The following is a 25957-nucleotide window of genomic DNA, read 5'->3' on the forward strand; positions in this document are numbered from 1 at the left end:
TCAATGTTAGAAGCTGCTTATGCTCACAAGCTTTCTCTGTGTTATCAATTTCTTGATATTTGGTGGATTTAAATTTGATGATTTTACTAAAAATTTGCCAACCGCCAAATTTATTCCTTGTTAAATTTTCTGCCCATACAGTAACAATGTGGATCAAACCAGCAATGACCACAAGTCAACAGAGTTCTGCTGGTTTCTATATTCTCATTCTTTGTGTAGTTTATAGGACATTTTTTTATTATTCTGTTGAAATTTTATGGGCAGCTTATACTGTAATAGACAACTTGGATAACTTGTGGACGTTAAGAGTGTTATTGTTCACAAGTAGGATTGTGTCTGTGCAATGAGTCACAAAATATAATGGCCAGGGGTGGTTCTAGAAAATTTGCTGACTGGTTTCCTGTACTGCAGATCCAGATGTTTGGTTCCACTCCGATGTAGCATGCTTCATGCCGTAAACTAGATGCAGCCTATATAGACCTAACTAGCTACAAATCAATCCACAACATTGTTTCACAGTTACATCTTACCGTTCCAGACATTTGTAGAAAAATTTGAAGCCTTTACAAAGCAGTTACACAAGACTTACAACACTTGAATTGTTGAGGCACTTAAATGTAAAGTGACCTCTAGTGGCCAAACCTCATGAATTATTTACATCCATCATGAAATCATTCAAAATTGCTTCTACAGCACCTTCAAGTGTGTTGTACAATTTGTAATCTCTTTTGTGATTTGACTTTGGATTACTCTGACTGTTCTATTAAGGTATATCAATCTTCTTCAATTTGCTGGTTTCCAAAAACTGGTGAACCCCCCCCCCCCCCCTCCCCCCTAGAAGCATGGAGACTTAGCATAGAGAGAAGTATAGGCGTAACACTGATAATTCTAACAAGATCAAAGGTGACAACCCTGCATTGCCAGTGTATGGGTTAGTACTGCATAGTTCAAAAGAGATAGTAGGTGTGTGCTTTCATCCAATGAGCCGAATAGTTTGTCACAATACAATAACGTTCACATAATTCAGTACCATGTGTTAAAATCTACACATACCAAGGAATGTTTACATTTTTATGGCAAAATCCTTGACTATTATGTTCATCATGGTGTCACATTTTGTTCATATGTGTGTGTCATCACTATGGTAACATGTGATCATCAGGTGCTAGTATACGACAAACATGGTCAAGACATCATTTCACCACTAATGAATGTTAAGGAGCTGCGTAAATGTGGAGTGACCCTTCACCTGTGAGTTATTTTAAGTAGCAACGTATTTGATTTGGGGCTAACAATTTCTTAATCATATGTACAGAGGTTTTCTCTTTGAGAAGTAGAATATGGAGTTTTTAAAAATTGTTTACTGATGTTGTCTTTTTTGGGTAAGATTTTGCCATTGGTTTTGTATTCAAATACAGACACAGCTTTATAGTATGGTATAGTTGTTGGTGCTTTTATTATGTTAATTTTGTCATTCTGCTTTGGATTTCTCTTGCACATTCAACTACTCTAATATAACATACACAATCTGTTTAACTGATAGTGGAATACAGACCTGTAGAGAAATATTCTTGTCATTTAAACTACAGTAGTATCTGTTAGCAGTGCAGGTTGCAGTGATACCAAGTTATTCAGGTATTATTAAAGTTTATAAAGGTATTTTTCAGATACTGATGTGGTTTTCTAAAATACCAATTTTACTGAAGTAAATTAAACTTTTGATGGTTTAGTGGTGGCAATACATGAAGTCAAACTGCCAAGCTCCATGCAGACATTATAGAAGCACAGACTACTCTGTGTATGGATACAGAAGATCTTCCCACTTTTAGGATACTTACAACCTTGGTGTGTGATTGTCATTTGTATTCCTTTTACTACAAACACATGTATGAGTGTAAATCGTAACTTACCCATCTTGTGGAGAGTATAAGAGGTATTTATTTTGTCTTAATGCTGTACTGTTATTCAAAAATGCAGTACCGCCCATCTCTAGTGATACCTGTTCTGATCAGGTTACTGTGACCTGTCTAAACCAGCCAACAGCCGACCTTATTACACAGTGAAGTAGCCTTATTAAGCAGGTGGCTACATTAGGCAGGCCACTTCTTGCACTAATGACACATTAGGGGATTTTCAAGTTGTCTAAACCAGCTTTTACACGCATTTGGTAAGGTCAGAATTTACGTAATGATCTTTACTAGTTTTGAGTTCAAAGGAGAGTTATTGAGAGCAATTAAGAAACAATGAGTGTTGGTGTATGTTCTATTAGAGTAGTTGACCAGAGCTGTATATGTTAATGACGTATAGGCTCCAACAATTCACTTAACTGAACACTTTATTGTCTAAGACCATCGAGGTCTAGTAGAAGAGTCTATTTCATGTGTAGTACATGTCCTACCCTCCATTGACTCTGTGACGGGTGACACGCCCCTCTGTTTGTCCACAGGTCACTACACTCCAACAGGGACCCCATATCTGATGCTCCAGCATTGTACTTTGTACTTCCTAATAAGGAGAATGTCTCAAGAATATGTCAGGTGTGTGCAGCATTATATAGAATAGTTTACTATTATATGTAGGTGGTAATATGTGCACTAGATGTTGTAAATGTTGAAAATATGAATTTACTTTAAATAGGCACAATTTATCCATCTCAAATGAGGCTTTGGGATTTTATCTTGCTTGCAAAACATGCTAGAAGTGTGCAGTAACTATATAAATATTAGGTGGCCGTGTGTTTTATTAGAGACTCGTATAATCAGGCCAGTGTTTTTAAGCCAGTTTCCTGAAAATGTTTTCCAAAAAGTGTGTGTGTATGTGTGTTTGTTTCTGTGTCTGTCCACACACCCACACTTGTGTAGCAAAGAAGCCTTGTGCCAGTCTGAGTGCTTTATAAGCCTTGTGATAAACTTACATGCAGGTTAGCTTCACTCTGTGTCATATACTTCACACCAGTTTTAGATACAAATGAAAATGGTTTCTGAATACAGTGTAAACAGTTTATCTGGTAGGCTATAGTGTAGGCTATATGGGTGTTGTAACAACCGAAAAACAGCAGTGCAGGCCTTGTGGGCTACCAGACAATGTATATCCTTTTGAGTTAAAGGGGGCATGTCCCTCAAATGAAAGTGAAGGGCAGACTTGTGAAAGTTTTCTCATGTGAACGTGTCCAGATATCTGGTTAATTGTTGATTGGCTTCTCTTTATATTTTAGCGTGTTATTATCTCCTACCAGGATCTCCACAACAACTTGTACGAGAGTTACTACTTCAACTTCATCTCACCGATATCACGTTCATTGTTGGAGGATTTGGGGAAGGCTGCACTGGAGGCTAACTGTGTACCACAAGTATCCAAGGTAGCCATCTTGTTCTGTTGCTAGGGTAAAGTATACTGTGCTTTTACAAAAACTGTGCACCTTGGTTATGTGCCCAAATATACAGTGACTATTTGATTCTGAGAGCAGGTGTGTGTGTATGTATGAAATGGGTCCTGATTATCTAAACAGTTCACTTTTGTGAACACTTTTATCATTACCTGATTCAAGTCTCAATGCATTTGTAAAGTATAGTTGATTGTTTCATTTGGGTACAGTGCATGTAACAATTCTACACACAACTTCTTGTTGTACTGCACCCTGTGTGGTAATAATGTCCGTTTAGTGCTTAATCAGATTTAAAGTAATCCCAATATAAAATACTAATTTTATAGTATGGGACCTGTTAACATAGGCACCTACTGTACATATAATTCATACACTTATAGCAGTCTAAGTTAAAGTACGTCAGTGTTTGGTTAATTTTGATGTATCAAAATTTTTTAAAATTATTCCCATTCCGGGAATCAAACCTGGGCCTCCTGGGTGAGTGCCAGGAATCCTAACCACTAGACCAAATGGGACATTTATGATGGGAAGAGTAAGTGTATACAATACATTAACCTGTTATTGTGGACTTCCTAATGTTGCAACATAATTGACATATAAAATGATCTGGGATGATCCTTTATGATGGATGCAGACATCAGTGTAATGCAATTTTGTAATTCTTCACAGTTAAAGAGCAAAGAAAAAAAGTTCCCATTCCGGGAATCGAACCCGGGCCGCCTGGGTGAGAGCCAGGAATCCTAACCACTAGACCAAATGGGACAACCATGATGGGAAGAGTAAATTTTTATGCTTTGTACACAAAAAATAAGAGAATAACAAATATGGCCAGTTGGCCACATGCACCTGCTTAATCAAGTTGAAAAACTTTGTCATAATGTTACCAGATTAGAACAGTACGTCTATGATACACCTGTGTGAAATGCTGAAGTAGTAGTGTGTGTACTAATACTCTTGAGAATGAGCTATATTGTAACTCCCAGTAGAGAGGTGCATGTGCACATTGAGTAGAACATTGTACACAAATGAATTAGCAACTCGACCCCATGCCAGCATTGCTGTATGTACAAAAAGGACAAGTCCACGAGAATAGTAGACTGAAAGATGTTATCTGGTACAACCAAGAGTGAATGTCACCATGTCAACTTAACTAGTTGTTTCATGGGCCTGGCCAACCCACCTTTTTAGACAAAAACATTTCTTAATTTAAAAAAAATTATTGCTTTATTGTCTCAGCACAAACCTTGTACTACTTTTTACATGTTAATATCGTATGACAACAAATATTGGCAAAACTAATATTTGACAATTTGCTATAAAATTGCAGTTGGCAAGATTTTAATTTGGCAAAATACTCTTACTGAAAAATTAGCGGTGCACCATTGCACGCAAGGTTATACGTGGTATAAACTGACAGAAGGACAAAGCGTGCATGTTGTACAATCCTTTTGTGCTGAAATGCTTATCTTATGGATTCGGTCACTGCATGCATCTGGCCGGGTCACTTTCATGGTTGAAACTGGGTCGAGTATATAATCCAACCCAGGCTGACCCGCTTTATAGGGTCTTGCTGCAGCTCAGCTTCTTTTGTAGGCCATGCCCACTTGTCAGGATAATGTGTTTAGAGCCTCACCTATTTATCAATGGCTGTGTATGAATCGGCTGTCTGCAAGCTTACGTGGAGCCACGTCCACTAATCAAGTATGAGTTCCTTACAGCAGACAGTTTCTGTCATGAGCCACACTTGTTTGCATATGTGGAGCCACTAATTTATCAGTAGGTGCATTTAAGTAGTATCCACTAAGCCACACTTCGTTTGTTGAAACCTACCTCAGCAACTGCTATCAAAAGCTTGGACACAAGGGGGTATGTAAATAATATTGATGACTTTTAATTGTGGCAGTTTGCTGACAAATCACCAATTCATGAAATTGTCAAATTTTGTTGCTATGTGGTAGCTATAGTGCGTATCTTTTCTAAACATACAATGACCACAAAGAACTATATACCTTTTAACCACGGTAAGAAGAAAGGTATAAGTGGCAAAGTGTCATTAAAGTGGAGCATGAAAACAAAGCAAAACAACAGTGCTCTTCGAGTCAACCATTATATTAGGCACTAAGCTACCATTGTTACCATGGTAATGCTTAGGTATGAAGCTGTGAATTGATTTAACAATGAAAGTTGCTTTTTGTTTATTGGGCTGCAAAAGAATCAGTTGTTAGAAATATGACACTGCACTGTCCGAAAGCATCAATTATGTAGTTAGAAATCTGTGCTGTTTGTACAGTTGGTACAATATATAGTGTCACTACTGGGTTGTGGTACAGCTGTATGTGAACTATTTCGGCTTGCGTGTATTCATACAATCTCCTTTGCAAAGACTTTTAACTCAGTGGTGTTCAAGAAAGGAAAGGATGTTCCCATTCCGGGAATTGAACCCAGGCCACCTGGATGAAAGCCAGGAATCCTAACCACTAGACCAAATGGGACAACCATGATGGGAAGCGTAAATCTCAATATTTTATACAAATGCAAAAAAGAAACCTGTTGATGATATGTACACATGCAGACACTACTGGTTAGCCCCAGAGTAAGACACATGCATAAATTTTAGCATAAGAGTTTGCTACATCAATCTGAAATTATGCTTCTTTTTCTGCTGAAAAAAGATTGACACACACACACGCGCATGTGCGCGTACACACACACACTCACACGCACGCACACGCACCACATACACCACACACACACACACACACTACACACACACTACACACACACACACACACACACACATACACACACACACACATACACACACATACACACACACACACATACACACACACACACACATACACACACACACACACACACACACGCACACACACACACACACACACACACACATACACACACACACACACACATACACACTACCCTAATAGAGCAGTCAAAGTACTTCAAAAAATGTGCTCCTAAAAGTAGTTTTAGAAATTAACTGTGAAATTAATTACCTTTTAATTTGTGAGTCTAAAGGCTCTTTACATCACACTCTTTAAAAAACAAAAATGCAAAAAAAAGTTCCCATTCCGGGAATTGAACCCGGGCCGCCTGGGTGAGAGCCAGGAATCCTAACCACTAGACCAAATGGGACAACCATGATAGGAAGAGTAAATTTTTATGCTTTGTACATAAATTATAATATGGTCACCTGCTATATTTTGTCATAATGTTACCAGATTAGCACAGTGTGTACACACCTCTCTACTGTGGGAGTTACAATACAACACATTTTCAGTATAACAAAGACTATTAGTACACACTACTACTTCAGTATTTGACACAGGTGTATTGTAGACATTGAACAGAACATTGTACACAAATGAATGACCAACTCAACCCCATGCATGCCAGCATTGCTGTATGTACAAAAAGTCTACGAGAATAAAAATAACTGGTGACTGAAAGATGTGATTTGAGAGTGGTGTAAACTAGTTGCTTCACAGGTCCAACCAACCCACTTTTAGGAGTTTTTAAATTAAAAAATTAAGCTATCTGAGCACAAACCTTGTACTACTGTGCACATGCTAATATTAATGTGGTGCATGTTTTCTCTAAACATACAATGATCACAAAAAAACTAGGTACTGTTTAATATAATGGTTGACCTGAAAGCATTGTTGTTTGCTTTGTTTTCTTGCCCCACTTTAATGACAACTTGCCACTTATACCTCTCTTCTTGACTTTTGGGAAATATACATTAGTCACGAGATGGGGTGCTTAGCTACCATGGTGGTGTTTAGTTACTATGGTGGTGCTTCGGTACGAAGTTGTGAATTGATACAACAATGACAGATGAAGAAATCTTGTTACTTTTTATTTATTTATTTATTGAGCTACAAAAGAACCAGTTGTCTGAAAGCATCACTTTATGTAGTTAGAAATCTGTGCTGGAATGAGTCAGTCAGCTGGTTGATTGTTCTGCTATTTATTCAGTAACAGAAATTTCACATTTTGTTGCTGTAAAAACAAAACACAACAAAAAACAAACACATAGTTTCAGGCTATAGTATTCAAGTTGATGTTTTGTGGTGGAAACTGTTGATCCCTACCTTTAAGCACTGATTGAGTGATAATGATTATTTAGTTGGCAATAACATTTTCAGTTAGTACAATAGTGTCACTGTTGGATTGTAGCACAACTGTATGTGAAATATTTCAGCTTGCGTGTATTCATACGATGTCTTTGCAAAGAGCTTTGACTCTGGTGTTCAAAATAAGAGAAAAGATATTCCCATCACACTTAATTGCTTAAATGCAAACAAAAAAAAAGGTTCCCATTCCGGGAATTGAACCCGGGCCGCCTGGGTGAAAGCCAGGAATCCTAACCACTAGACCAAATGGGACAACCATGATGGGAAGAGTAAATCTCAACATTTTATACAAATACAAGAATGGATGTAACTTGTTACGTATGTGCACATGCAGACTCTACTGGTTATCCCAGAGGAGTAGATATGTACACCTGTACATGTGTACTGGCTATATCAGAAAACATGTCATGTGAGCCCAATCTGAAATTATGCTGCTGCTGAAAACTGTCAGTGTCTATAAAGATTGACACATACTAATAAAATGTTCAAATAGAGCAGTTGAAATGCTTCATAAAAATGTGCTCCTAAAAGTAGTACAAAAAATTTGTGAAAATGAGATTTGTTACGTACCTCTTAATTTTGTGAGTCTAAAGGCCCTTTACACCACACTCGCTAAAAACTAAATGCAATAAATATACGAAGAAGTTAAACCCCGGCAGGTAAGAATACTTTAATTTAACCCTTTGGCCCCTAAAGCCAATATTTTGGCTTTGGTTCTTAAAAACGAAAGTTATTTTATGAAAAATATGCGTTTTGACCTACAACTTGCAGATATACTAGTGGACATTTACTCCCTAATTTAGTCATTCAAACTTAAAAATTCCGTTTTCTTGTTTACATTGTGACATAACTATGACTGGTGAATCCACACATACCACATCAAGGACACCAGACACATCATAAATTAATTTTGCATCTGAACGTTCACTCTAACTATCAATTACTGAGAAGTGAAGGGCTTTCTTCACTTAAAATTTTGTAGCCTTTGTTTGGAAACGTTTTGGGTTGCACCAAAGACACATTTGGGCTTGATTTTATACCTAATCAATTGACACTGCCAAGGTATTATGAGGGTATTGCAGGACTGGTTTATGGTCAATATATATTTTTGTTGCTGGAAAGTACTCCATGATCCCTGCTATACATACTACCATCCCATATGATTTTGTAGGCATCACTAAAATCACACTCTTTAAAAGAGAACCAAAATATGGCCTCAATAACCTTTTAACTGTGATGAGGTCATGAAGTACACCTTAGCTACAGTGTATTTGGGACATGGTCACTATAATGAGTAGTCTTGCGTGGCCAGACTGCTATCTCACATCCCCTTTTTCATTGTGACGTTGTTGGTCGGTGAGATAGGGTCTGGTGAATTAGCATTGACTATGTTGTGTTTGTGGGCGAACAGTTGCCATAGTTTCTTGCTGGTCTTGCCAGGAAAATGCTACGTAGCTGTACATAGCAACAGTATCAGTCCTGTTCGAACTTTTGCGGTAAAATTTATCCAACGTACAGCTAGCCAATGAAATCAAATCCACTGAATTTTGGTGGAAATTCACAACATAGTCAACAATGATTCACCAGACCCTATCTTGCTGACCAATGGTGTCACAAATAAAAAGAGGAGGCGAGATAGCGGTCTGGCGGTGGTCTTATTAATGAGGTCATGAAATGCACCTTAGCTGTGTTTTGGGACCTATATACTTGACATGGTCACTATAATGAGGTGGTATTAGTAATGAGGTCATGAAACACAACTTGGCTGTGTTTAGGACCTACTTGACATGGTCACTATAATGAGGTGGTCTTATTCCCTATGTTGAGGTGATTTCGTTAAAGAGATTTCTGCAATTGCTAGAAAACTGAGGTGTTTTGTGTCTTAATATGAAAGTGTTCTCTATTACAAATACATAACTATGATACGTACACTGTAATTATATGTGTACTATCTACCATTCTTGTCATTTGCAGGTTTTTGATCAGTATGTTCACTTTATTTCACTGGAGGAAGATTTGTTTATTGTCAGGAATCAAGATAGGGAAACCATCTCATATTATGGTACAGTGTAGTGTGTGTGCGTGCGTGTGTGTGTGTGTGTGTGTGTGTGTGTGTGTGTGTGTGTGTGTGTGTGTGTAGTGTTGTATGTGAGGCAGCATAGCCAAGTAGGGTACCAACATGGTAATTGTAGGGTTCTAGGTTAGGTGCTCCATGATTCCCAGTTGTTGTTGTTATTGTTTCCTTGAGCAAGAAACTTTATTCACATTGCTCCAGTGCTGTATAATGGGAACCTGGTGGCAGGTGCCCACCCAGCTGTAACATCAACGGGTACATTCACTACATTGTGTTAACTGGGGAAACAAATGCCAACTGTCCATGTCTTGCTTGGCGGTGTTGGCTGTCGAGGTCACCGTGGAATGCCAAGTTCTGCAGCCTCTATATACGTAAGACTTGGAAAGCAAATACTTACTGTGCTGTTATTCTGCACTCTCAAACAATTTTCCTCTTTGTGTTCATAGTTTCTCATCTGGCATTGGGATTTTTTTTTGTTCTGAAATTTTACTTTTAAAATTCTAGCAAAAATTTATTAATTCTTCTCACAGTAATGTAAGCACTTCATATAATTTCATGACTATGTACATACACACCTGTAAGGAAAGTGTCAATACAGAATCTGATAAGTTTTCTTGCACAATCTCTAGGATAGGGTATAGGCAGAGTACAGAGGACAGGTATTCATCAGAACCCCAAAGGGCACATGCCACAGGCGAGCTTATTGACACATAAAATTTTAGTTGTAAAATGCATTTTAAGCATCTAGTTTTTCGACTGTGGTCAGGCAGCCGACCAAATATTGGGGTTTGGTATGCTTTAAAAAGAAATTCATTATTATGACTTGTGAAGGTTTTCATTTTAGCACTGGATCTGAAGTTACTACTACTCTTCTGTGAAGGTAAGTTTTGATGAGGCAGTGTTTTAGGAGTACCACTTACCTTCATTTTGGTGGACAGTGTATGATACAGGAAAGGAAAAAAGCAAATTGTTCCCATTCCAGGAATCGAACCTGGGCCACCTGGGTGAAAGCCAGGAATCCTAACCACTAGACCAAATGGGACAATCATGATACAAAATGTAAATCTCAATGCTATCCCACTAGGGACCTGTGAGAAGGCTAAAGTCTGGTAGTCATAAACATGTAACTGAAACATTGAAGAATGCAGAAAAAATCCCAGACCCAATCCCCCACAACATGTAGTCTAGGCATGCGGCCAGAGGAGTTATTTTTACATAGCAAGTGGACTTGAATTATGTCATTATATATTACCTCATTGTTGTTAATGAGATTAACCAATACCATCTACTGTTATTATTAGACAATTGTTACTAACTTTAGTAGCAAAATACAATTGATCATAACATGCCTTTTGTGGCTATTTAATACATTCAAATGTTTTTTATGTACAAGTTGAAATAGTTGTGTCTAGAGAACTGGGAGGGGATAGGTAAGTCATCTTCAGGTCTTATCTGTCTTGATATCATCTTAAGATCCATCTCTCTGCATCTGCAACAGTACAGTAATAATGGCTACAATTGTTAAGTGCTATAGTGGACACTTGAGGATACCTACATAACCCAGACACTAATATTCATTATGATAGAACAATATCCATTATGGTAGAACAAGTCATATCATGATTAATTTGATCTGTTGCTATAGCAACTACTCAACTTACAGTAATTTATGGGGCCGTCCCTTTATCAAGATACTCCATGTAAACACATGTTCAGTAGCTACTCAGGACATGTGTTACAAGTTGTTTGTGACAATAAACTCGATTTGCTCCAGGCTATGATATTGTGACAGTTTGTGAAATGAATTGATGATCTGTTTGTCTTTAGGAAATGTATGTGTGTTGTGTGACAATTAGTGGTGGACTATATGAATAGTATGAAATTTTGATGGGACAAATTTGATAGAACTTTTAGAATTTCAAAAAAGTTCCCTCAACTTCAACCTGTCAAACTGCATACCGCACAATTGTTTGGTTTGGCACAACGTAAGTTTCAAACAATTTTGTTACTACCAATGTTTAAATTAAAGCTTTATTCTGCCTTGAATTTGTATTACAACCAGACATGGGGCCAAGTACATGAGTACTTATACTCAAGTACACTTAAGTACAGATTTGAAAGTACTTGTACTTTACTTAAGTACTCTCTTGATTGCTGCTGGAGTACTTGTACTTGGAAAATTCAAAAGTACTTGTAAGTACTTTTAAATGTACTTGGCCCCATGTCTGATTACAACTGCTTATGAACTTTAGTGTAGCATACAACTGCTGTTAAAGGAAGTTCTCTTTCAGAGGTATTGTACAGTATTCGTATATGGCATTAAAGGTGTACACAAATGTGTACGTACATTTAAAAGACTTCATTGTTACACTGTTATAAGTGGTTATAGCATACTTGTGAAATGTTTGTTGATGCTTGGCTACTCCACATGGTTACCCCAGTAACAATGTTCTCTGGTAAAGTCGTATGACATGTACTGATACACAACTTGTCACTTATTGATGTGGTCTCCTCTTGTTCTACTTCTTGTTGTTGAAGACTTTGATGAAGCTGTTGTTCTTGTAAGAATTCTTGTGAGCTGTCTTCCATTTTTTGTTTCCTCGTTATTCACAGCTATGGGATAGAACATTTGATTTAAATAACGTATGTACTACATCGAACAAACACTCTGAATTGAGGGATCCGAATAGGTCTGGCTCTTTTACCTCTAAAAAAAAAAACCTTGAGCTCACTAATGTAATGGACCAAAAATTCTTGGTTGTAAAGTATCCTTTGTAGAGAGCTTCCGATGCACTACCACTTAATCTGAATAAAGGGCATATGGGATGTCCAGAATACTGAGGTATTCTAGTTATCAAGGTACTGGGCTCTAGCTATTTTCTTAATGCAGAGAGTAGGCTGCTCAGTGCTGAAAGACAGAGCTTCACGTACTTACAACTGTCAAGGCGTATGTTTCTTAGAAGATCGGTAAGATGTTGCCGTTAACAGTAGCAGTGTTGAACAAGTCACGCCTTGTGGTTGATTTGATTAAAAGTGATTTTCAGCTTGGTGTTGGCTAAATATAGTTTAAATGAATGATCTCATAATCATTTGATGTCATTTATGATGATGTCTATCACATTGTGAAATATGTTTTGTCACTAAATGGTAGTACGTAGCTATTATTAGCATATTATGGCAACACTGTGTATGTGTGTGTGTGTGTGTGTGTGCGTGCGTGCGTGCGTGCGTGCGTGCGTGCATGCGTGCGTGCGTGCATGTGTGTGTGTGTGTGTAGTGCGTGCATGCATGTGAGACGGTAAACCAAGTGATAGAGTACCGGCATAGTAATCAGGTTCAATGTTTGGTTGTGCCCAGTTGCTGCTGTTGTTACATTTCTTAAACTTTACTCATGTTATCTACCCAGCTGTATAATGAAGGTGTGAAGTCCTACCTCATCTACCTACCTGGTGGCTTGGTGTCAACGCCGAAACATCAGTGGGTACCTGGTGTTAACCAGGAAGCAAATACCAACTGTCCATGTATCACATAATGGGAGTGAGACATGTGTGCCCACACCTTCACCTGTGAGACATGATACAGCCTCGGAGGAGATAAGACATGCATTACTTTAATTTCATATAGGAAGGTGTGTGTGCGTGTGCGTGCGTACGTACGTACGGGTGTGCGTGCGTACAGGTGTGCGTGCGTTCGGGTGTGCGTGCGTTCATACGTGTGTACATACACGTGTTTGAGGTATAGTCAAGTGGTTAGAGCACCAGCCTGTTAATCAAAAAGGTCCCAGGTTCAATGCTCAGTTATGCCAAGTTCCTGTCATTGTTTCCTTGAGTAAGAAACTTTACTCACATTGCTCCAGCCTACCCAGCTGTTAATGGGGACCTGGTGGCTTGGTGTGGGGAAGCAGCCACCCAGCTGTAACATCAATGGGTACCTAGCCATATTAGCATGGTAGCTGAAGACTCTTTGCTTTGTGTGTGTATGTTGTGTGTTGTGTGTGTGTGTGTGTACAGTGTGTTGTGTTTGTGTGTGTGTGTGTGTGTGTGTGTGTGTGTGTACAGTGTGTTGTGTGTGTGTGTGTTGTGTGTGTGTGTACAGTGTGTTGTGTTTGTGTGTCTGTGTGTGTGTGTGTACAGTGTAGTGTGTGCAATGTCAAGCTAACTAATGACATTAAAGTACATGTTTTCATTTGAATTACATGTGTGTTTACTAACAAGGGGACCTGGGCTATTATACAGTGTCTTATGATTTCAAGAAATGACTAGTTACAGTTTACTACCTTATAAGCAATTTCTATTTGATGGGAAATGGGAATTTTGACATCAATAAAAGTAGCAGATTTCACCAAAATATAATCACTTCTATAGTTTTAAAAATTAAATTAACTCACCCCTTAGGTCATTTTGGGTTGCTATAGTTACATCACTAACTAATTGATGTTCCAGATGCTTTTCCCCACTTGGGAATTTTAAAGTGACAAATAAAGTGAAACCTCTTTAATAGGGCCATGTGTGGGTCCAATCTAAAATATGGCCTTGATAATGAGGTGGTCTTATTAATGAGGTGACAACAAAGTATTATTAAGTTAGGTATCATTGTTCTAGAGGGTAATGTTTTATTTTCAATATGTTAATATATTAATACACATTTGTATTTTTATCATTTCCAACTATATACATACAACATGGCGTATTGTAGTGGTAAAATTGTGTGTATATTAACTGTTGGTCTTTTAGCATACATGCATTGGTTTGTACATTCATTGCCACTAATACAGAGCTTTGTTCTAGTGCTCTATTGGGACATTCACTCACTCTAATAACTACAAACACTTGTAATATTGTTTACTAGTTCATTTTCAGTTTCAGGTACTGATAGTTAAGGGTTGAGGTTCTACAGCTGGATGTTTGATATTTAATCCTCTAAACTCTTTACCAAGCTCTTTGTAGCGATTGAGTTTGCCAGTACCATACTCCCCAGCTTACTCTAAATACAGTTTGGTTGTTGCTCTGTGTACATTTGTGTGTATGTCTTTTATAATAAGTATTGATACAGTATTCCACAATCAAATGTTTCATCACTGTAGCTCTCAACAGTCCAGACTCAAAGGACACAGACATAAACCTCATCACAGACTCCATTGTTGAGTGTCTCTTCTCTGTGCTGGTTACTGCAAGTATGTGTGTGTGGTGTAGTGTGTGTGTGTGTGTGTGTGTGTGTGTGTGTATGTGTGTGTGTGTGTGTGTGTGTGTGTGTGTGTGTGTGTGTTTAGTGTGTGTGTGTGTGTGTGTAGCAAGTATGTGTGTGTGGTGTAGTGTGTGTGTGTGTGTGTGTGTGTGTGTGTGTGTGTGTGTGTGTGTGTGTGTGTGTGTGTTTAGTGTGTGTGTGTGTGTGTAGTGTGTGTGTGTGTGTGTGTGTGTGTGTGTGTGTAGTGTGTGTGTGTGTGTGTGTGTGTGTGTATGTGAAGTGTGCGTGTGTGTGTGTGTGTGTGTGTGTGTGTGTGTGTGTGTGTGTGTGTGTGTGTAGTGTGTGTGTGTGTGTGTGTGAAGTGTGTGTGTGTGTGTGTGTGTGTGTGTGTGTGTGTGTATGTGAAGTGTGCGTGTGTGTGTGTGTGTGTGTGTGTGTGTGTGTGTGTGTGTGTGTGTGTGTGTGTGTGTGTGTGTGTGTGTGTGTGTGTGTGTGTGTGTGTGTGTGTGTGTGTGTGTGTGTGAAGTGTGCGTGTGTGTGTGTGAAGTGTGCGTGTGTGTGTGTGTGTGTGTGTGTGTGTGTGTGTGTGGTGTGTGTGTAGTGTGTGTGTGTGTGTGTGTAGTGTGTGTGTGTGTGTAGTGTGTGTGTGTGTAGTGTGTGTGTGTGTGTGTGTGTGTGTGTGTGTGTGTGTGTGTGTGTGTGTGTGTGTGTGTGTGTGTGTGTGGTGTGTGTGTAGTGTGTGTGTGTGTGTGTGTAGTGTGTGTGTGTGTGTAGTGTGTGTGTGTGTGTAGTGTGTGTGTGTGTGTGTGTGTGTAGTGTGTGTGTGTGTGTGGTTGGGGCTATAGTTTAACAATTGATTAGTATGCACATATGACATGTTTATGTGATAGCTTGATAAATCATCTTCAGAGGTGGGATATTTAATTTTCAAGTAGTTACTCATTACTTTTTATGCTTGTACAGTAACTAGCTTTACTTTCTGTAAACAGAGTTCAAAATAAAGTAGAGTGGTAAAACTGTCAATTTGCTACAATCATCAAAGTCAATTTGTTAATTACCGTATATGACCGTATAGAAGCCCGGGCGTTTATTTCCTATAAAAATTTTTTGACTCGGCGTTTAAACGAGACCGGCGTTAATTTGGACCCGGGCGTTTATTTCTTACTAGCCACTCGTTGAGAATGACAGGTGCCAGTACAAGTACCTACGAAATACGAAATCCATAGCCCATCATGTACATAAACCCATTTGGACTCCTCTGCTGGGTGAAACATTGGAAGTCGGGCGGAAAGATGACAATGACCACGATAAATACGTTATGGCCATCACCAGAAGAGAAGGCATAGTCGAACAAGGCAAGACATCACAAGACTGTTGACGAGACATCACTGTATAGTTAGCAGCTGACACAAGTTTAGAACCCCTTTCAGTGCATATCATTAGCACCCCGGCGTTTAAATGAGCCCAGGCGTTTATTATGACAGTTCCCTAGCTGTACCCGGCGTATATTTGAGCCCCTGCGTGTATTTGAGCCCGGCTTTAATACGGTCATATACGGTATATACATTCTTTTTACTACATCAAAGAGTTTTGAGTAAAGTATAGTGGTGCCACACTGCTCTACCGTTCTTTAGGGAAGCCCCTGGTAAAAGTAACTAGTGAAGAAGTTATTAGTTATTTTCATGTGCTTGTTTGTTAATTTTTGTAACATGGTTTGGTTATTCTACTCAGATATGATATCCTTACCAAGGGAAGAATAGAACTAGACACACACACACACGCATAGACACACACACACACACACACACACACACACACACACACACACACACACACACACACACACACACACACTCACACACACACGCACTCACACACGCACACACTACACACACACTACACACACACACACACATGCACACACACGTACGCACACACACGTGCACTTCCTTAAATATTAATTACGTGCAAAGTGGCCATTTCAGCTCAGTTTCTACAAGAGTTCATAGTATATATCTTTTTTGTATTATTATGAACTCTTAGTTTCTACTATTATTCAATCTGGTACATAGCCTGAATTATGAAGTACAGTGCACAGAATGTGTCTACTTGTTTGGCTTGTAGTTTTTCATTTAAGAGAACTGGCCAAACACTGTTGACATGTGAGACTGAGCTCTATCTGAAACTACAATTTGGCTGTAACATGAATGGTGTAAAATTGCTAAGTGGCAAAAGCATAGTTACTAGTAATTGTAACGACAGGCTGTAGTTACTTTACCACTAGTTACAAGTTATGTAAGTAGTTGTATACTTAAATATAATATGCAACTAGTTATCCCCAACTCGGGTTTTCTATTATTTAATACCAAAATGGGTTGGATAATGGACGACAAGTGTCCTGATTATTCAGGCATTCTTGTTTTTATTCAGCTAGTGCTTCCTTTTGATTGGGAGTTATTGTACTAGCTTTTATCCTAGTTGGAAATCACCTCTTTTAGTTATAAGACATATTCAATTATAGTAAGACACATCTCTTATCTGTAAGACATGTCCCTTAGCTACTTGTAAGGCACTATTATGAGGACACTTGCTCCAATTTTAAGACACACCTCCTACACACTACCTAGTTGCAAGGTACTATTGTTACATGTGATGCAGGTGTGGTCCCCATCATCAGATGCCCTAGGGGCAATGCTGCAGAGGCTGTGGCTGAGGCTCTGGACAAGAAATTGAGGGAGAACTTAAGAGATACTCGTAACAGCATGTTCACTGGTGATAATATTGCTGTAGCTCAACTAAGGTAAGCAACTATTGCTACTACCTCACTTCTTTATAATGCACACTTTGGGATCTTTTATGTGCCTTTGTACGTTTTTCATTGAAAATGTTATTGTAAAGTAATACTTCTAACAGTGATGTATTGTGCTAAGTCAGCTAAATTGTACAGAATATTGTAGTAGTTTTCTTTGTTAGAACTTGAGTAATTACATGCCTGATACATGACAAAGATTGTCAGTATTATGAGGTTTGGTAGTGAATTTAGTGACAATTTATCTATAACTAGCATGATACATGTCCTACGTGGAGGACAATTCCACATTTACTATGTCACTGTTTAAAGTACATGAGCCTTATGCCATCTCCTGCAAGTATAGTAGTGAATATGTGAGCCATGCGGTGCTAGTAGTCCATACAAAATAGAAATTTGTCACTGGTAGGATTTGACATAACCTCAGACACTTTGTTTATTCTGCGATTTGCAATGAATTGTATCTGTTTAACTATTTAGAGCTGAGTGATAGTATAACTATCACTATCACGATTTGATAGTAACTTTTATATCACGATAACGATAGTATCATGATAGTTACTAACAGTTATTAAAGACACCCAACTTCACGTATACAACACATGAATACGTACACACCACACATCCGCTTTTCTAACACTCCACTAGAAATTGCTATGTGTCAGTATTACAGTTGTTCTCTTTGTTGTCCACGTTCAAGCTACTAGTCTTTTACAGTTTTCTGAACTTCAACACTATCATGTTTTCTTTTGTTATCCATATTTTGGACTATGCAAAGATATGGATAAGTAATCGTGATAACACGATATCAAGATCACGATTGTTAATAGCTATCACGATAATTGATTGATCGCCACTATCACTCAGCTCTAATTTTATTATAGGACTACACATTGGTGAGGGTTGCACTAAATTCACTACCTTGCACATATCAATATGCCCTGTACTATCTTTGGAACCAATTGTCATGATTTTAGTACTCCAAATTAGGGTTAGAGTTCTTTACATAGGCTACATAGATCATTGTTTATATTGTCTTGCATTGAAACAGTCAAAATTCAATGCTGAAGCAGCTAACAATGGTAGCACAGTGGATAGCACTTTGATGTATTATGAAAAGTGGTGAGTTTGAGCTCAAAAATTTTCCAAGTTTTAAGAGGAATGAAGTGTTGTGAATTTAGTGTAACCCATTGCTAAGTAAGCATCATCAATATCTGACTCATGAAAAAAATGTCACAAAGAAGTGACACCAAGAAGAAAGAAGTTGTCATGGGCAGGTTTTGAATCCTGGACCTACAGTTCAATGCTAAGGCTGTTTATCTATGATTTCAATCTACAGGATTGCCAGATGACAATCACTTAATTTTGCTATAGTCCCTGTACTTTAGTTGCCGAGTAAAAAGCATTATGAAAGATTGTGGAATAGATAGATAGCTATTGAGATATATTAATAGATAGATAGATAGATGGACGGACAGATGGACGGATGGACATACAGACATACAAACAGACAGACAAACAGGATGATAGATAGATAGATATAGATGAATTTGCCAAACCTTTTTGTCTTTTATACAGGTATATTATTTATTAGTGTGTAGAAACTCTATACAGAGTATGACACACAGGTACAGGGGGTGTATACAGTGATTGCTAAATTGTACATAAAAATATTCAACCACTTGTTTTGTTGTTTTAGTTTCCAGCGACCACTACTAGTTATCTTAGACAGAAACTTTGACCTGACCACACCCCTCCATCACACATGGACCTACCAGGCACTAGTACATGACCTGTTGGTGAGTGAGGAATAATTGATTGTGGGATTGTGTTTATGGGGTATGTGTTTGGCTTGTGTAATTACAGTCATTGTACTAAAAGATAAAGTCTGACCAACATTAGATCCAAATTATGTGTGTAGTGTTTTTGACTAGTTGTCTACCTTCTGAAACAGTTTGACCATGAAATATTCTAATAGAGTAATCAAACATCAGAAATCCTCCATAGCTGATATCAGGTTTCCACTGTACATGAGTTGCTAATAAAATTAATAGAGACCTTCCCATTTAACAGCAGCCATACATGCTAACTTATCTACTCCACACTACCACTAATGGTACACATGTTGTCTCTACAGGATCTCGACCTGAACAGAGTATCACTACAACCTGAAGTTAGTGAACTGGATAGTTCTACAAGTTAGTATCATATGAAAGTGTGTGTAGGAATGGTAAATTTCCAAACTGTTATCTGCCAAATTGTGTGTCATAATGAATCACCAAACTTTCTTTATGGTGTTTTATTAATTTGGGTTAGCCAGTGAGGACAAATTGGGATGGATTTTTCATATGGTAGGGAGGGGCTCCAGGAAACACTTTTGTTTGAAGCTGGGTACAGTACCATATGCACAATATACATATAATTTGCTCATGTATGCTAGTATGTAGTATGTTTTGCTCCCAACTAATGAACCATTTGATGGTGTATTGTGTGTAGGAGGTCCAGCTAAATCCTATGATCTACCGTGTTCTGATAAGTTCTGGCAATTTCATAGAGGGAGGTGTGTATTGTGTGTGTGTAGTGTGTGTATGTGTGCGTGTAGTGTGTGTGTGTGTATAGTGTGTACGTGTAGTGTGTGTGTGTAGTGTGTACGTGTAGTGTGTATGTGTAATGTGTGCGTGTAGTGTGTGCGTGTGTGTGTGTGTGTGTTGCAGTACATGTCTAGTGTAGTTTTATAAACAAAAGGACGTGTTAGCTGAATTTTGATTAGCTTGAACTCTAGATTATAAACGATTCTTTTATTAGAGAATTTTCTTAACTCATGTATGTTCTATTAGAGTTATTGAAAGGCAGGCTTCGTGTATCCAAACAAATTAATGTATTTATCTAAGCACTTCTGTGATTGAACTGGTACACTGGTGTTCAGATAATGAAGGTCCCATTGTATTCCTCTCCACTTACTAGTTAACATTTTGTTTATCTTCCCCAGCCCATTCCCAAGTGTAGCTGATGCGGTCCAGTCAGAATTAGAACAATACAAACAATCTGAAGAGGAAGTGAAGAGACTGAAAGATGCTATGGTATGGTGTTCTGTGATTTACTTAATATTATTGGATTGAAGTAAATATTAACTGAATGAGCAATTAAAGAACTTTCAAATGTATTCATGTAATAACTTTCTGAACTGACATCACAGTGAACTTCTATGACATCACATTTAAGGAAAGAATGGTATCAGGCCATTCAGGCATATGAAGCTTTACTTGCACACAAAATGTGCTCCCATACTAAATACTAGTAAGTCATTTCACTTATACCACATTCACAACCCCGGGTACAACATGGTACGGCACAGATTAAATAATGAATCAATCAAGCACAGCACGACATGGGTTGGCACGGGTTGGCACGGGTTGGCACGGGTTGGCACGGGTTGGCACGGGTTGGCACGGGTTGTACGCTTCCTGGAAGGTCAACTTGTGTTAATCATAATAATTGCTCCTGTTGGCTACGTAGCTACACATCAGGTATTTTCTACACTCTGAAAGTATTCTACACCTAATGACATTGGCAAAAGAGGCAACCACTGACTATAATAAAGTGGTTATAACATTGTACAGCTTATTCTTCACGTTGTTGCTACCTAAACAAAGAGCATCATATTATACATTGTACTAGCTCAGGTACACACACAATCTCCCTGGCAGTAGTGTGAACAAGGGCTGACTCAAGTTTGTAAGTCCGGTTGGCCCAAGTTGAAGGTAACTCAGGACAGTGGGAATGGAGCAATATGTTATGTCTGTAACACAGTGCTTCACATAGTGAACAATATGTTAAGCTTGTCTAGGATCTCATCTCAACTGGTACAAAAGTTGTGGACTATTTTCACTTTTATTCTTGTGTGATAGACAATACATAAAGCCATTCATGCACTATCAAACACTTTGTGCTGCAAGTGAAAGGAAATCATAAAGGAAATAGGTAATTAGGTGAGTCCATGATGCATGCATGGTAGATGTAGAAAAAGGCAACTCTCAAGTGACTTTGAATAATGAAGAAATCAAGCCTGTAGCTAGTGTTGGTGTTGTGTTTGGCTGAAAGCAGCAATTAGTAAGTAAGCCAGTAATTCAGCCAATCAGTAGAATATATTCCGTTTAGTAAAAACTTGTTGAAAGTGCTTCAAAAGTAAGTTTGGGCCAACCAATACTGCCAAATCGTTGTGAAGGAAAAGGTGAGACTGATTTTTGAGTGATACAAACCTTCATGATCCATATATACCCACTCAGTCCCACTGTACTGTACAAATATCAAATAGCTTATTTATTGATACGTAAAAGATTTCAGCTTTTGTGTGTATATACATAGTCCATTACTATATCAAGTGCTGCTTGTGTATGATATGTGTACTGTATATTATTTAGACTATGGTATGGCTCATTTACAGGTTTACTAAATCACTTAGTCACCTGACATGCTCACTTAGTCACCTACACATGTTCACTTAGTAACCCATCCTCAAGCAATTTTGTACATGATAAATAATTATAGCACGAAAGGCACACTGTAGTACTTGATAAAACTGTAATACTCTTCTTCTCCGTGTTCCGCAAATAATTCTGGACAAACAGTAGACTAAACCGGCGTATGTACTGTAGCTTTAGCCGTTACTTTGGTTACCGGTCAAATAATTATTTTTGTGGGCACTGTAAGGACTTCAGGAAGAAACTGTTTCACTGTTCTCCATTGCTCTTTCACCCCACACTCATGCTCTGGCTATAAAGGTACGTACTTACCATAGTCTAAATAAGTTAGACACCGCGACCAACGGGAACTAAGTGATTTAGTAACCCCTCAGGCCCTTAGTAGCACCCTCGCTATGCTCGGGACACTACAGCCTTAGGCCATCAGGGTTACTAAATCGCTTAGTTCCCTTGGTCTTGGTGTCTAACTATTATGTAGTACAAGTTACTGTCACCAGTTACTAGTATCACTACTACTCTGATTGCTTGTAGGGAGGTTCAGATGTTGACAATGAAGATGTTGGGGATGGTAGCGATCTTTTATCAGACAACACAGCTCGTTTGTCATCCGCCATTAGTTCTCTACCTGAACTGATAGAGAAGAAGAAGAACATTGACAAACACACTAACATAGCAACAGCTCTACTAGATGAAATTAAAGTAAGCAAACTGGCCATCACTTCTCAGTGAAACTATGGAGGCAGGGTTCACAATAGTAGGTAAATGTTGGTTAGAACAAACTACCATAAACAACGACAACAGACAATCAACTGTTGGGTAGCAACCACACTAATTTTATTATACACGGAAGCCCATAAAATTGCAAGTGTAAAAATGGCCACTGGGAAAAGGATGAAAGATGCCTCCAAAGTATCCATCCCAAGCCTGCTATTTCTGCTCAGATTATTATTGTGGATTATGAAGACCTTTAGTAGTTACTCTAATAGAGCATACACTTGAGTCAAACTTCTAATACATACCAATCAAGTTGAAGTACTGGAGAGTAGCCAGACAGGGTCCAGACTTTCATCTGGGAAGATTCTTTTAGATGAAAAAGTGGACCATTTTGTGTGGTGTGATGCAGGGGTACACCCAGCATATGAAGCATGCTGAAACTGAGGTATGCATGCCCATGCCTTCCCCACACAGAACAATTTAGGCTGAGTTTAGTGATATTGCTGTCAATAAAAATAACAAAAAAAAATTGGGTTGGACTTTCACTACTAAAATATTGGGCTTTTATACAGACCTTTTTTCTTCTTTAAACACTCAGAGCCTACAGGCCTGTGAAGACTGTGTTATAGTAGATCAGTTGAGAGTGATATATGTACTGTTTGGTATTGTGGTTATGCAAATGACTGATCATTTTAGGCTCGCAAGTTAGATGTGTTTTTCGAAATGGAAGAGAAGATGATCACAAAATCATCCTTGGTTAGTAAGGAGCTAATATAGTCCTGTAACTACTGGTGTTGTTGTTTGTGTAGGACAAGTCTGTACTGGAGGTGATCGAGGATCCTTCAGGTTTGTTGAGCATGTCAATACCATTTTGATGATATTGACTGTGTATCTCAGTGGTGTTGATTGCATGTTGATAATAGCTATTTGAAGTAATCAAGGTTGCCAGTGGCTCATGTGCACCAATTTTCACCACAAGTGGAATTATCAGTTGACATCTATTATATTAGTAGAGTTCAGTTATACTACCTGACTTTAGGCAGGTGTTAATAATATTAGAGGTGGAAAGTAGCGGTAGTTGATGTGCTACATATAGAAATGACGAGTGAAGGTGCCAGGCTTAATTTGAGGCCAGTGGAGCTCCACTATCCACCGAGAACACTCTTGACAGTTCCAGAAGTGCTACCATCTGGCTGAAACTGTACGAGCAAAGCCAGAGTAGTCTCAATTTGGTATCCATGAATTTACAGATCCCAAGAAGCTTGGGCACACAAAGTAGACCCAATAGAGTGGCAGATGAATAACAGTTGATATGATTAGTGTAATAGCCTAGCAAACTGTTTGTAACAGTTTTGTCCACATTGTCATAGTCTTAATTACTCACATTGTATGCATGCTTGTATCTGTAACCTTCCAGGGCAGTGACCATGGGTTTGTGTAGCAATAAGCCCGTGGCATCTATATCCTGGTATCGTTCACTCAACTCCATCATTCTTTACTAGTGTTCACAATCATGAAGGCCACTGTGTCTAATTTCTACTACTTAACACTTGTTCACTCAGCGTGCACATTACAAATACAGTGTACAAGCTGCAGTATTTGTGCAAATGTATTGATGGGTTATGAAATTATTGTAGCAATTATAAGCTATTACATAAATTAATGTAGTCAGTGTAGATCAATATGGTGTCTGTTGAGAAATCTTGAGCATCCTTAGCTTGCACCACACTCCATCATAGGTGGTACAGCTGAGGACAAGATGAGAATGTTTATCATTTACTACATGATGACTGCTGAAATGTCTGAGGTAGGTGTGGCTGTAGCTTGTAGTGGGTGTGGCTACCTGATCCCTTTTACAGACTGACTACACTCGTTACACTACGGCACTACAAAATATTGGAGCTGATCTTTCCCCTCTCAATTACCTCAAAAGATTAAAGTGGGTCAATGGATCATTTGTTCATGTAAAGTTCTTTAGCAGACACAATTAAGATTAAAGTGAATTGGTTTAATTTTCTGTAAATAGATGAAATTAGAAGAGTAATTGTTTGTATATTGATGAGTAGGTTTTCTTCTAAGTTGAGCTGTTTATCAGACATGTGTATTTGCCATTATTTTGTTGTACCACTTGTTTGGACAGAGATCATTATGGTGGTATCATAGTTACCTTTGTTGACATCCGATAATACAAGTTGGGGTGTTGACTGTATCAGTACCATTTGTTATGAAAGTAACTCTTCCATATCTCTAGAGCTTTTGCAAAAATGGCAGCAGCTCAAAAGCTTGTCTCCAGTGGAAACTCATCCAGTGCCATGAGGTGATTTGATTGGTTACTTTGGAAAACATACTTGTTTGATTTTATATCCAGCTCAGTGCTGTCTCGTCTGTCATTTGGCTCCAAATTTGTAATGGAAGGAGTTAAAAATTTGATGATAGGTACTAAGGTATGATAGTGTATGGTGAAAGTTGTGATGTGTTCCTCAAATCATCATGTACTCTGATTACAGTAATCTGATCTATCCTGCCAATTTTTTGTCATTGATGCTATAATGTTTTACCATTAACTGTGTAATGTATCAGAGTACAGAGCTGTCATTTACGAAGTATTTATAAATCATTAAGTGTGACTAGGATGTGGATCAGAGCATGCTAGTGATTATGATATTGTATCATTACAGAATTTACCAGTTACAAAAATAGTCGATCAGTTGATGGAACTTAAAAGTGCTAAGGTCAGTCAGTCATCCTGCAACATGCTTACATTAGTCACAACTGCTCTAATAGGAGACAGAAGGTTTCCGATACTTTGATCCAAAGTTGCTACGGGCAACAGACAGGTCAGTAGTGGTTTGTGATCTGATCAGTGGATCATATGATCTTATTACAGCTCAGCTGTGCCAAGAAACAGGAGCCCATTTCAAGAGGTAAAGTGTTAAGTGTGTGAATGTGACTTCTTATTTTGTTCTTGTTTCAGGCAATTGTGTTCATAGTAGGAGGTGGGGATTATATAGAATACCAGAACCTCCAAGACTATAGTAAGGTGAGTGGCAAAATGGTATATACTCATTTGGGGAATTTGTAGTTCTTATAAGCTACAATTTTCTTTGTGTAACTTAGATCCTTTGTAGGCTACTGTATACCATATAGCTG

At 38.4% G+C, this 25957-nt stretch overlaps 1 protein-coding gene and 6 non-coding genes across 7 annotated transcripts in view; 1 reads left to right on the top strand and 6 right to left on the bottom strand.

Annotated features, from left to right (window-relative positions):
• Positions 1–25957, top strand: part of LOC136269043 (sec1 family domain-containing protein 1-like) — a 29672-nt gene that overhangs the window by 1385 nt on the left and 2330 nt on the right. Inside the window, exons 3-23 of the mRNA XM_066064504.1 lie at positions 1163–1251; positions 2447–2537; positions 3236–3358; positions 9520–9607; positions 14703–14792; positions 17462–17603; positions 19312–19411; positions 19750–19810; positions 20109–20172; positions 20602–20692; positions 22625–22792; positions 23504–23563; positions 23617–23653; positions 24547–24614; positions 24667–24746; positions 25059–25124; positions 25176–25251; positions 25486–25539; positions 25592–25644; positions 25695–25731; positions 25782–25847. Coding sequence (XP_065920576.1) covers positions 1163–1251; positions 2447–2537; positions 3236–3358; positions 9520–9607; positions 14703–14792; positions 17462–17603; positions 19312–19411; positions 19750–19810; positions 20109–20172; positions 20602–20692; positions 22625–22792; positions 23504–23563; positions 23617–23653; positions 24547–24614; positions 24667–24746; positions 25059–25124; positions 25176–25251; positions 25486–25539; positions 25592–25644; positions 25695–25731; positions 25782–25847 — 1704 coding nt within the window. The remainder of the gene's footprint in view (positions 1–1162; positions 1252–2446; positions 2538–3235; positions 3359–9519; positions 9608–14702; positions 14793–17461; positions 17604–19311; positions 19412–19749; positions 19811–20108; positions 20173–20601; positions 20693–22624; positions 22793–23503; positions 23564–23616; positions 23654–24546; positions 24615–24666; positions 24747–25058; positions 25125–25175; positions 25252–25485; positions 25540–25591; positions 25645–25694; positions 25732–25781; positions 25848–25957) is intronic.
• Trnae-cuc (transfer RNA glutamic acid (anticodon CUC)) lies at positions 3829–3900 on the bottom strand. The gene has a single exon. It is a non-coding gene; the product is annotated as a tRNA-Glu (tRNA).
• On the bottom strand, positions 4076–4147 carry Trnae-cuc (transfer RNA glutamic acid (anticodon CUC)). The gene has a single exon. It is a non-coding gene; the product is annotated as a tRNA-Glu (tRNA).
• Positions 5806–5877, bottom strand: Trnae-uuc (transfer RNA glutamic acid (anticodon UUC)). Its single transcript has one exon. It is a non-coding gene; the product is annotated as a tRNA-Glu (tRNA).
• Positions 6473–6544, bottom strand: Trnae-cuc (transfer RNA glutamic acid (anticodon CUC)). The gene has a single exon. It is a non-coding gene; the product is annotated as a tRNA-Glu (tRNA).
• Positions 7726–7797, bottom strand: Trnae-uuc (transfer RNA glutamic acid (anticodon UUC)). Its single transcript has one exon. It is a non-coding gene; the product is annotated as a tRNA-Glu (tRNA).
• Trnae-uuc (transfer RNA glutamic acid (anticodon UUC)) lies at positions 10590–10661 on the bottom strand. Its single transcript has one exon. It is a non-coding gene; the product is annotated as a tRNA-Glu (tRNA).

Source organism: Dysidea avara, chromosome 10 (assembly GCF_963678975.1).
Source record: "Dysidea avara chromosome 10, odDysAvar1.4, whole genome shotgun sequence".
In the NCBI taxonomy this organism is placed as follows: Eukaryota; Metazoa; Porifera; class Demospongiae; order Dictyoceratida; family Dysideidae; genus Dysidea; species Dysidea avara.